Source organism: Cryptotermes secundus, unplaced genomic scaffold, assembly GCF_002891405.2.
Source record: "Cryptotermes secundus unplaced genomic scaffold, Csec_1.0 scaffold708, whole genome shotgun sequence".
NCBI lineage: Eukaryota > Metazoa > Arthropoda > Insecta > Blattodea > Kalotermitidae > Cryptotermes > Cryptotermes secundus.
In genome coordinates, this window is record NW_019726238.1 from 1404958 (window position 1) to 1416522 (window position 11565).

The 11565-nt window shown below is 42.5% G+C and overlaps 1 protein-coding gene across 1 annotated transcript in view; it reads left to right on the top strand.

The window, feature by feature from the left end:
• Positions 1 to 1774: 1774 nt before the first annotated feature.
• Positions 1775 to 11565, top strand: part of LOC111864103 (vitellogenin-1) — a 25667-nt gene continuing 15876 nt past the window's right edge. The window contains exons 1-10 of the mRNA XM_023851128.2: positions 1775 to 1923; positions 2890 to 2913; positions 4631 to 4776; positions 5567 to 5707; positions 6493 to 6660; positions 7940 to 8164; positions 8805 to 9640; positions 9816 to 9984; positions 10765 to 11375; positions 11521 to 11558. Coding sequence (XP_023706896.2) covers positions 1794 to 1923; positions 2890 to 2913; positions 4631 to 4776; positions 5567 to 5707; positions 6493 to 6660; positions 7940 to 8164; positions 8805 to 9640; positions 9816 to 9984; positions 10765 to 11375; positions 11521 to 11558 — 2488 coding nt within the window. The 5' untranslated portion in view covers positions 1775 to 1793. The remainder of the gene's footprint in view (positions 1924 to 2889; positions 2914 to 4630; positions 4777 to 5566; positions 5708 to 6492; positions 6661 to 7939; positions 8165 to 8804; positions 9641 to 9815; positions 9985 to 10764; positions 11376 to 11520; positions 11559 to 11565) is intronic.

The window sequence follows — 11565 nt, forward strand, 5'->3', positions numbered from 1 at the left end:
ACGACAGCAACACAATAACAATAGAAGAAGGGTTGGTAAAAAAAATAGAACTAAATTTTTAATTAATTCTAATATGCTAATTACAAATGTAAACAAAAAATTACGCCTCGTCACAGTTTTATGTGTTTAACTTTGTGTCAAAACGAGTTCTTTAACTTTCGATTTTTTCTTGGTATTTTAAAAATGTTTTTGACTATAATACGAGAATATGATGCTTCATTAGAAAATTTAAGTGTATTTTCATTTAAATAACCTTATTATTTAAAATTCACCTCATCTGTGGTCCTGGCCACAGATCCAGAGGTCCGTGTTCGATTCCTGCGCTACCAAATTTTCAGTCTCGGGAGGATAATTGAGGAGATATTTCAAGGAAATATTGACTCCGGTGTAGAAAAACGAAATTAACGGCCGTGGGGACTCGTTGCGCTGACCACGTGACGCTCTCTATCGGCTTAGGTTGGCACTAACTTCGCCGACAAGCGGCGGTCGCTCGGTTGGTATAGTTCCCTTGCGGACTAAAACCATGGAGTTCTTTTTATTATTTAAAATTGCGCACGAAGTGTTGTTTACTATTATAGAGAAAGACGGTCATCAAACGTAGCAATTTCACTACGATCAGTAGCACCCGAGCGACCGACGCCTCCGTCAGCACATCGCTAACACACAGGAGCAGAACGGGCTATAAGAAAAACAGCCAACAAAACAATACTCAACATTTCATACGAAGTCCGCTCAAAAACCAGCCCCAGATACCCACTGTGTAGGAGGCCGGGGGGGGTCCAGCGCCAGTCCTCGACGGTCTAGCTCCTAGCATAGTCGCTATACCGAATGGGCTATCATGACGATCATGACTCTGTAATATTTATACGTATCTCTCTAAATTCTTTGTTTTGTGCAGTGAGGACAAAGGAAGGTGCAGCTGAAGGAATGTGAGGTGCACCTGTGAGCATAATTTCTCTCGTGTAGGCCCTGAACACCTGAAAAGCTGACGAACATGAAGTCATAATTTGCATTATTGAATGTTTATGGTTCGCGGTAGCGTAGTTGGTTGAGGCACTATGCTAAAAGCCGGAAAGTCGCGGGTTCAAGCCTCGATGAAGTCATTGGATTTTTTTCAATTGACCTAATCCTTCCAGCCGCACTATAGCCCTGGGGTCAACCCAGCCTCTAACAGAAATGAGTACCAGGAATGTTCTTGGGGATTAAGGGCGGCCGGCCCGTAAGGCTGACAACCTCACCGCCATCTATGAACCGGTTGTCTACATAATGTGGGAACCTCAACGTCTCACAACCATATGGGCCTCCACGGCCTGTTACAGGGATAGTTTTACTCTACTTTGTGGTTTATCGAACGACGCTTTAGTGTCTCAGCCTGCCTACAGCAACGAACGGCAGGACGACTTGTGATTATTGAACCGGAAGAAGTTTCACAGAAGATAACTCATGAAGAAGAACTCTTTATATAAAATTTGAAAGTACATTTACGATCTATCAATACACATAAATTCACACGTTTAGACAGAATCATAAAATAGTCACGGTTACCAAATGGAATAGCAAATCGCTAAAGATTCCATGCGATTTCAATGTCACTACAGGATAGCTACATACAAGGGTACGAATACACCTAGATTTCTAGGTATAATTGTGATTAACACGTGCCACTACTTCAAAGCAATGTGAAATGGCATATTACTTTCTTTCCTGCTGATACAATTTCCTAGTGCTGCAGCTCCTCTATGCAGTCGTGGAATTCTACTGAGAGCAACTGACCTTTGTGACACAGCGTCGTCATGGGGTCATGCCATTTCGACTATAGCCGAGTTGCTTATAAAATGATCCCTAAAAGAACCACTTGCCACAGCAGTATCCACCACAGCACCAGAAATATGTTGTGGAAGGCTGTTCTCCCTTTCCTGTTTGGTAAGTTAGTCTTGAGGACATTGGTGAGTGACACGACGCCCTGCGGGTTTCCTAGGAACTAGAATTTGATAATCAGAACTGCAGTTATTAATTCCATCATTTCTCTGCAACTTCTGTGTAGAAGTGTTGCTGAATTATTGCATATTGACGATCTATTCTATTCTGAAGATGGAGGGGGCATGCTTGCTCGAAACGTCTGTAAACATCTGGCAAAACATATGGCGTCAAAGCTCATATGACAGTAATCTTCATAATAACCCCAGCAACAACCTCACAACATATGATAATTATTTTTTCTTAACGAATGGCTAACGCAATGAGAAATTGCGTGGCTTCGAAAACGTAGCATCATATAAAACTTCAGTAGCCTGTATTTAAACCAAACAACTTTTGTTTCCACTACTCAGGTTTGCTTGTCTTCATGAATGTATTATGTGTAATACAGGGTGATTCATATAGAACCGGCCCGACGAAATGAGCTGTAATATAAAATATACCATACAGATATTAAAGTAATTTACACATATCAGAGGTGTTGAAAGTGTCCGCCGTTTTCAAGTAGGCATTAGAAACACTCGCTGTTCAACAGTGAACTCCATGACTGTCGCCTGCGCACTGCAGACATGTTTCGGCAATGTCCTTGACCTTGCCGGATCATGTGCACACCATTCGACTCAGCACGGCCCACGGATTATTATGTCGTAATTGTGAGCGGTTATATGTATCACCTGCGGAATTATTATCAAATTCATCGGGCCAGTTCTATAAGATTCACCCTGTATTTAAAAAAAAAAGGGGGTAGAGAGGTAAGTGGACGGCAAGACTTACAGGCACCCGCTGGACTGTGATAGGCTGTTGGAAGACAATTCTGTTATTTCAGAGTACATAATGTTGTAGCCCACAAAATGATGCTAGAAATATCACGAATTTTGACGTCAAGTAACTGTTATTCTTCTTTGCTTACAGCAGCGACAATTGCAGCGGTTCCAGGTAAGACACATACCAACGATTCTAAACTACGAGAATGGTCAGTTACGTCGTATAACCAATAATCTGAACGCAACTAGCAATGACCCAGATAATGTGTGCTCAACATGAAACACGCATAAGGAAAAGTGGACAGTTGAGAGCATTGTGAGTGAAAACCCGAGGTGAGGTTACATCTGGGAGTCACAGTCATACACATACGAGTATTAGAGGGAAACATCAGAATGTCTCTTACATTATTACAACACTATGTAGAGAACATGGGTGTTGTACTGAACTGGCAAAATATATGAGCTTTTGTGAAAAATTGACGAAATTTCAGGTTAAGAAAGCCGGAGATTTTAATTTTTTGGCTAGCTGAATATCTATCAACTGCCTTAAGGGAAGTTCCTCTGAACGGAAGTCGTAATTACGTGTGTCGCCCAGCAGGCTAGCGCAGCGGTAACGTTTTGAACTTGTATCCGGAAACCCAGCCACAATAAGTTTTTTTGGTTCTTATAAGTCACTCCAGGCAAATAACTGGACAATATCTTATCAGTTATTCTATCATTTGATGCTGTACAGTACAGACAACGCCGGCGTTCAAAAATACCCGTCCACGCAATTGTATACGTTACATAAACACAGAGAAAGACTGCCAAATGAAACAGTTCGAGAAGTATTGTTACTGTTATTTATAAATTCTTAAATAGGGTACCATACCAATTCGTTATGTAATGAAATGAGAACTGGCGAGTCGGGATATTTGCGACGAAACTTATGGATATATTTTCTGTAAGTTTTTCCTCGCAAAATTTCGACAATAAACACACACTGTTCAATCGTGAACTTTATTTCAGTATAATTATCGACCGCCTATCGACACATCTAACAGACATTGAGTATTAATGCGAGTTACTGCACCCGACGGCGCGCGTCTATCAGCGCTAATTAGTCCTTCTGTTATCGGCAGTTACAGCAGCAAACTGCGAGAAAAGTTGTGTCCGCTGTGCGCTGCTCCCAGGTTTCCTCAATGGTTGAACGCCCTGTATTTTCACATATTTGAATATAAATTATATTTTTCTATATAATTACTCATTCTTTTAATCATTTATACACCCTCAACCACAGCCCGCAGGTGACGAAGATTAAAACCATCACCATTTCACTACAGGACCTGTCAGAGCATCATCAGTGGATGACTTCTCTACTCAAGACACACACTTAGAACAAATTTACTTATTACTCCATATTATCGGGAGTAGATTGTAAATATGCTATTAATTAAATAAAAATATATTAATACTTTTTGGTTCTGCCGAATATACTGATTTTTCTACTTTATTATTCAATTTATTTTCCGAAATCTCCACTTTTAAATTATTTGTCTGACATTCACAACAAAATTCTGTTACCTAAAATTCACTCGTGACGCACGTACCAGTACTTCACAATCCTGTACAGCACATTTCCTTCCTGCAACCTCTTCTGAACTCCAATTCAGCCACACTGTTTGCTGAAAATCTGGGAAAACCTAATATTTTCTTATAAAACCTCTCATGAATGTTATCAATTCCTTACCACCCTCCACCTCAGATGCACATCTCCATGCAATTAATTTGGTTACGAAAAATGATATCTCTTGGTGGCTGTCGAACGTCGATCCGGCTAGAATTCTGCCCTTAACCGAAAGGAACATTGAGATTTTCCTACCCCAGTGAACACCGATAATTGTGTCTAGCATGGGAGACAAACATGCGGTACCTGTACAACATACAGAGCCGTGCGCTGACGGGTCTACACCAAGTAGCGGACCAGTACGCAGGAATCCTGATGGAAGCACGCCTTGCTGTTGAACCACAGTCAGAGGAACTCCTGAGGGCCCAGGTTGGTAAAAACAAGTTTTAATAACAAGTTAACTGACGTACCTAGTATAACTTATATTGATCTACTTTATTTTCCGAGGAATACATTGCTTACTTCAACTTCNTCAGTCAGAGGAACTCCTGAGGGCCCAGGTTGGTAACAACAAGTTTTAATAACAAGTTAACTGACGTACCTAGTATAATTTATATTTTGATCTACTTTATTTTCCGAGGAATACATTGCTTACTTCAACTTCATATTCTAAACAGAACACGAAAGCAGTATTCTCCTCTGAAACATTGATAACCTTGTACCAAAGTGGGGGCACGCGGTAGCGTAGTTGGTTGACGCACTATGCTACAAGCCGGAAGGTCGCGGGTTCGAGTCCCAGTGAGATGGATTTTTTTTTTCAACTGATTTAACACTTCCAGCCGCACTATGGCCCTGGGGTCGACTCAGCCTCTAACAGAAATGAGTATGAGAGAATATTCTTGGGAGTAAAGGGCGGCCGGCGCGTAAGCCTGACAGCCTTGCCACCATCTATGAGCCGATTGTCTAGAAAATGTGCGAATCTCAACATCTCACAACCCTATGGGCCTCCACGGTCTGTTACAGGGATAGCTTTACCTTTTTTGTACCAGAGTACGCCATGTCATAACATACAAGACCATATGTTCATCTTCATCTCTGTCAATGCCTCATTGTCTCATATGTAAAGTATTTTAAAATAAAGCTACTCTGACGTTTGACAGTAAACGTTGATCCTGTCTGATAAACACATGATATTAAGGACAGGGATGGCATGTTGCAGCTCCTGCAGCCAATGTATGCAAAAGTACATTCCATACTGCCTGAAGGATGGGCCGAGGAGATCGACGATCGTCATCTGTCATTTAATCCAATGCCTATAAAAAGCAATCCTTTCGAAATCAGACTGGACTCTGATGGATTGGTGAGTTTTCTAAATACATGTTACCAACTTGAATGAAAATATTGAAGCCCTTGCTCAATAGACAGGGCAGAAAACTGTGTTTAATCTGTAACCTTCGTAGGAGAGTATTTCTAAATTTTCATTGCGAATTTCGGTCCAATATGAGACTCTTTCTGAAACCATCTCCGCTGACCTGGTTTTAAGTAAACTGTTACAGACTCTGTTATAATGCAGGCTTGCTTTTGTGTTTGTGAAAAGGATTTTCTGTTCATTTCTGTAGTGCCAAGGATTTTGTGTAAGAAATCGGAACACTTTCATAGAAAAAATATGGCTACTTTAAAATTGGGGTGGGGTGGGGGTTCCAGAGTGAAGTACAAGCTTGGAGTCGGAGATCAAAAATTTGAATTAAGAGAAGATGTGTGAAACGGAGGACCGCCTGTGATCTAGAGGTCAGCGTTCCTGGCTACAGATCAAGAGGTCCGGGTTCGATTCCCGGCGCTACCAGATGTTTTCCTGAGAAGTAGTGGGTCTGGAACGGAGTCCACTCAGCCTCGTGAGGATAATTGAGGAGCTATTTAAAGGATATAGCGGCTCCGGTCTAGAAAACCGAAATTAATGACCGTGGGGATTCGTTGCACTGACCACGCGACACCCTCTATCCGGAAAATTTGACATCAACTTCTCTGACAAGCGGCGGTCGCTCGGTCGGTATAGTTCGCTTGCGGACTAAAACCAAGGGGTTTTATTTTTGTGTGAAACAGAGCAGTGACAAAAATACATAACTGATTGTGATATTTTTGTGTTAGGTAAAAGAACTTCTCGTCTCTAGGCAGACCACAGAGTCAGAAGCGAACATGCTGAAAGGTATAGTGAGTCAGTTCCAGCTGAACACTCAAGCAGTGCATCTTATCACACATCGCCAGAACCACATCCCGGGCCCTAATTCTGACAGCGCACTGTACAGCGTCATGGAGGTAGGTAACACAGACCGTCCAATGGCTAGAGCTGGAAACCGGGGCGAGAGTGCCAGTGGCGCTGACTAGTAGCAAGTCGACACACCTCCAAATTAGCGGGAATGCAGAAAAAAATTGGCTGTTTCATTAAGTACAAGAAGTTCTGAGAAGAATTAATGGCTTACTTTCCTTCCACTACTAACTGCTTAATTGAAACGAAAAGCGGAGCAAAACTTTATTATGTATGTGTAAGTAAGTAAGTCAAACATTGATATAAATTCGATTTGTATAGAACCCCAAGCTGTTGTCAGACCCACGTCAGGGTAAACACGGAGCAAGGCGGGAAAGTGACGATGGACGAGGGATAATAGAGGCTGCAGTGTTGGTATTTCTGGAAGGAGCAAACCGTTGAGGTGGCCCCAGATGATGTGACACGCCCCACAAGTTTCATGAATACTGGTTCAGGCAGTCAAGCAATATTAAAATTTTGCCTCAAAGATTAGTTAGGCTGCTGTGTGGGCAATAGCGATAGGAGGGATGTATAAAGAATGCTGTTAACATGGATCGATGTGGCAAGAAATCCGTACCTAGTTTCATGAAGATGGGCACAGGGGTTCGAGCAATATCAAGGTCTTGCCTCAACAATTTCAGAGATTGCCTTACTGTTATTACTGATGAGAGGGAATTAAGAATTACACCGTGCAGATGGTCTCAGATGTCACGATGCACAAACCAAGATTCGTAAAGATTCGTTGAGTAATGCTGAATTTATAGGGAGGGATACACTGTGTATTATTGTTATATAGATTATATTGTTGTATCATACACATACAGATACAGGCAACAATGTAGTCTCATGAACCAAAACAAAACAAAAAGCAAATTCCGTGATTTTAGTCCACAAGCTAACTATACCGACCGAGCAAGCGCCACTTGTAGGAGAAGTTTAGTGGTGTAGGGGTCAGAGTTCCTGCTTACACATCCAGAGATCTGGGTTCGATTCCCGGCGCTGCCAGATTTTTTCTGAGAAGTAGTGGGTCTGGAACGGGGTCCACTCAGCCTCACGAGGATAAATAAGGAGCGCTTTCAAAGAAATAGCGGCTCCAGTCTAGAAAACCGAAATTAACGGCCGTGGGAATCCGTTGCGCTGACCATGCGACAACCTCTATCCGCAAAACTTGTAACTAACTTCGCCGAAAAGCGGCAGTCGCTCGGTCGGTATGTTCGTTACAGGACAGGGAGTTTTTCAATGTACTTCAAATTAATATACTAGTACAATGGCCACATTTTCGCCTAACAGAGCGCTGTGACTGGAGAGTGCGAGGTTTTGTACGACGTCTCCTCATTCCCAGAAGCAATAATAAGGGCACAGCCGGAATTGGCACCGTTGGACGCCAAGGGATCCCTCATTCAGATTATCAAGTCCCAAAACTTCTCAAATTGCAATCGACGAAGGGTTTACCATTTTGGATTCAGTGATTCTGAGAATATTCAGCCTGGTGGGAACGTGGGCAACCTCGTGGCTGTAAGTATTCGCCCAGTCATGCACTCGTTCTGTATAATTTTCTATGAACCCGCCATAAATTAATAATAATTGTTTGGAAAATAAAATAAAATAGAATATTAGATGAAATGAAGGCGGCAATACATAAACGGTTAATTCATTAGAACATAATTCTGTCACACAATTAACGGCCTTTATGTCGAACAGTTATCACTCCTGTTTTGTAGTTGGAAGGTGCAGGGCTTAAAACTATTCGTGAAGACCGCTTGTCCTGACTTCCCTCGCTTCTTCGAGGGCATTACCGCTTCAACCCACATCTTTCTAAAATTTATTCACTAATCTTCATATTGTTTAACGTTACATAATGGGCCACGCCATAGCTCAAGCGGTTAGTCGCTGACTTTCCACCGCGGCGGCCCGGGCTCGATCCCGGGTCTGAAGTGGGATTTGAGGTGGACAAAGTGGCGCTGGGGTAGGTTTTCTCCGAGTACTTCGGTGTCCCCTGCCAATCTTCATTCCACCAGTTGCTCCACAATCACCCTCACCTATCATCTGGGGCTGGTACAATGGGACAGAAGTGGCCGCAGTACAAGGGACTTAGTCCCACCCAACTAGCAATAAAAAAAAAATAGCACCACATTAACCATCTTGTGGTTTTCAGAGATCTTCACTGAGCCGTGTTGTCATCTCAGGCAGTCTTAACAAATTCATCATTCAGTCCTCCGTGACTACCAACAGGGTGTTTCTGAGTCTTGAGGTGTCCAACGACCAGAAGGGTATGTCAGCAAGTCGCGTCAATGTCACCATTGAATCAATTACAAAAACACAGAAGATTCCCTCCCTTAGGGGCCAGCGTAGTGTTGGAGATCTTGTGTATCGTTTCAACAGTCATGACAGACATTTATCACACTTCAAAGGGAAAAGCGATAGTGGATACACCTCGGACACTGACAGCAGCAGAAGCAGCAGTGAAGAGGACACCACAACACAGAGATCTAATGATCCACGGAAGTCACAATTAACTGGAAAGGAAGCCAACATGAAGGATCAGGATGATAGTGGTGAGTTGTTGTGGAAAGAGTCGAAAAGAACCCGCAGATCAATGCAAGCTAAAATAGGGGCTTCGGGCAATAAGAGCTACAGCAGTAGCAGCAGCAGTAGTGGTAGCAGGGAAAACGAAGAACAGACTGAACTAGAAGTTGATTCTGCGCCCTGCATGCCTCTTATCCCATCCGTTGTGGGAATTCAAGAAAGTAAACTTCGTGCTTCCAAACAAATCGACCCTGTTCGGACAGTTGTCAAGATCGCCACTAAGATTGGTAGTGAACTGGAGAAACCTTGCTGGTTGGTTGAGGATAATACACTTTCCAAGTTCACTCTCATGACACGTGTTCTACGCACTATGGACAGCAAACAAATAGACGAAGCAACAAGAACTCTAGAGCCATCTTCTCCAACGAATCCAAATCTCAACGGCAATATTAAATGGGGAGCATGGTGAGTACTTCCAAGTTTCATTCAATCACAGACAGGATCGCTCTAGTATACTATGATTTTCATTTCATATCGCGTGCTTCACCACGACAAACAACATTTGTAGATCACGTAAGGTGGCTGAATCAATAGGCAGGTCATCTCCGTTATTTTTTTAAACTGTTGATATTTTGTGCAGGAAATCCCTCCGCGATTCCGTCGCTCAAACCGGAACCCTTCCAGCCCTTTCTGTTATAGCTGATCTCATACGTAAGGACAAAATATTGGGCAACGACGCGGCAGAAGTTGTGGCTCTTTTGTCCCGCTCGGCCCTCACACCAACTCCTGCCTACCTCGATATGTTTTTCGTAAGTGTTCAAAGTTACAATCAAACAGGATATTATTCTAACAAATAATTTTATTAATGAAAATTTATATTGTTAAAATAACGGTAGCCGAGCGGTCTAAGGCATGTACTGTCTTTGCTCGCTCGGAAGCCGGGATCGTGGGTTCGGATTCCACTCAGGGCATGGATGTTTGTGTACAGGTAGAGGCCTTGCGACGAGCTGATCACCCGCCCAAGGAGTCTTACCAAATGTGTAAGATCTAGAAAAACCGAAGTGAACGGAGAAGTTCATGGAGGTAGGCCTAGGCCCACTGGGGCTGTAGTGCCAAGGAGGAAAAAAAAATTAAAGTATACATTTATTTTTATTATTGAATTTTGTAAAATTTATTAAGTTAATATATTGGAGGGCCGCGCCATAGCTCAAGCGGTTAGTCGCTGACTTCCCACCGCGGCGGCCCGGGTTTGGCCAAGTGGGATTTGTGGTGGACAAAGTGGCGCTGGGGCAGGTTTTCTCCGAGTACTTCGGTTTTCCCTGACAATTTTCATTCCACCAATTGCTCCACAATCACCCTCACTTATCATCTGGGGCTGGTACAATAGGCCAGAAGTGGCCGCAGTACAAGGGACTTAGTCCCACCCCACTAGCAATAAGAAAAAATCAATATATTGCTGTTGTGTTAGATACAATAATTTAAATCTCTATTCATATCACAAAACTATCATAAAATATAACGATTGCCCTTTTGTTCTTACAATTATAATACAATTCCGACCACTTATTGAAAAAAATCTTTATTTCCAGGAACTAGTCAAAGATCCAAAGGTAAGAGAGCAGCCATTCCTAAACCTCACAGCAGTGATTTCCTTCTCAACTATTCTTCGTGAGGTTGCTGTCAACACCCGAACTGCAACCGTACGATATCCAGTTTACGTCTTCGGCCGCATGGTACCAAAACATTTCACTGCGTTGACAGAAAAATACATTCCGTATTTGGGTCACGAACTCCACAAGGCTATAACAGAGGGCAACAGTCCAAAGATTCAGCTGCATATTCTTGCACTTGGAAATATAGCTCATCCGAATATTCTCCAGTATTTGGAACCTTATCTGGAAGGTCGAATTGGTGTGTCCAAATTCCAGCGACTTCTAATGGTTTGTGCTTTGATGAAACTGACAAAAATGCATCCCGAAGTGGCCAGTCCAATTTTACTTAAACTGTATGAAAACCTTGGAGAAGCTTATGAAATCCGCACAGCAGCAGTATTTCTGTTGATGGAAACAAAGCCTTCAGAGACTCTACTTCAGAGGATGGCAGAGTTCAGCAACTTTGACACCAGCAAACACGTCATTGCTGCTGTTCACTCCGCTATAAAATCTGCTCCAAATCTTGAAGAACCGTTCACATTTAGGACGTAAGTATAAATTTATCATATGCAGTTCACATTTGTAGCGTGTTTTCTTCAATCTTCCTGGAACGTTTCCTTGTATAAGTTTTTGAAATTAAGTTTCGGAATTATTTTGAATTTTATGTTAATGTCTTTATCTTCCCATGGATAGAAATGGAAAAGCAGCTGTGAACCTCTTGGCACCTAACGAAATGGA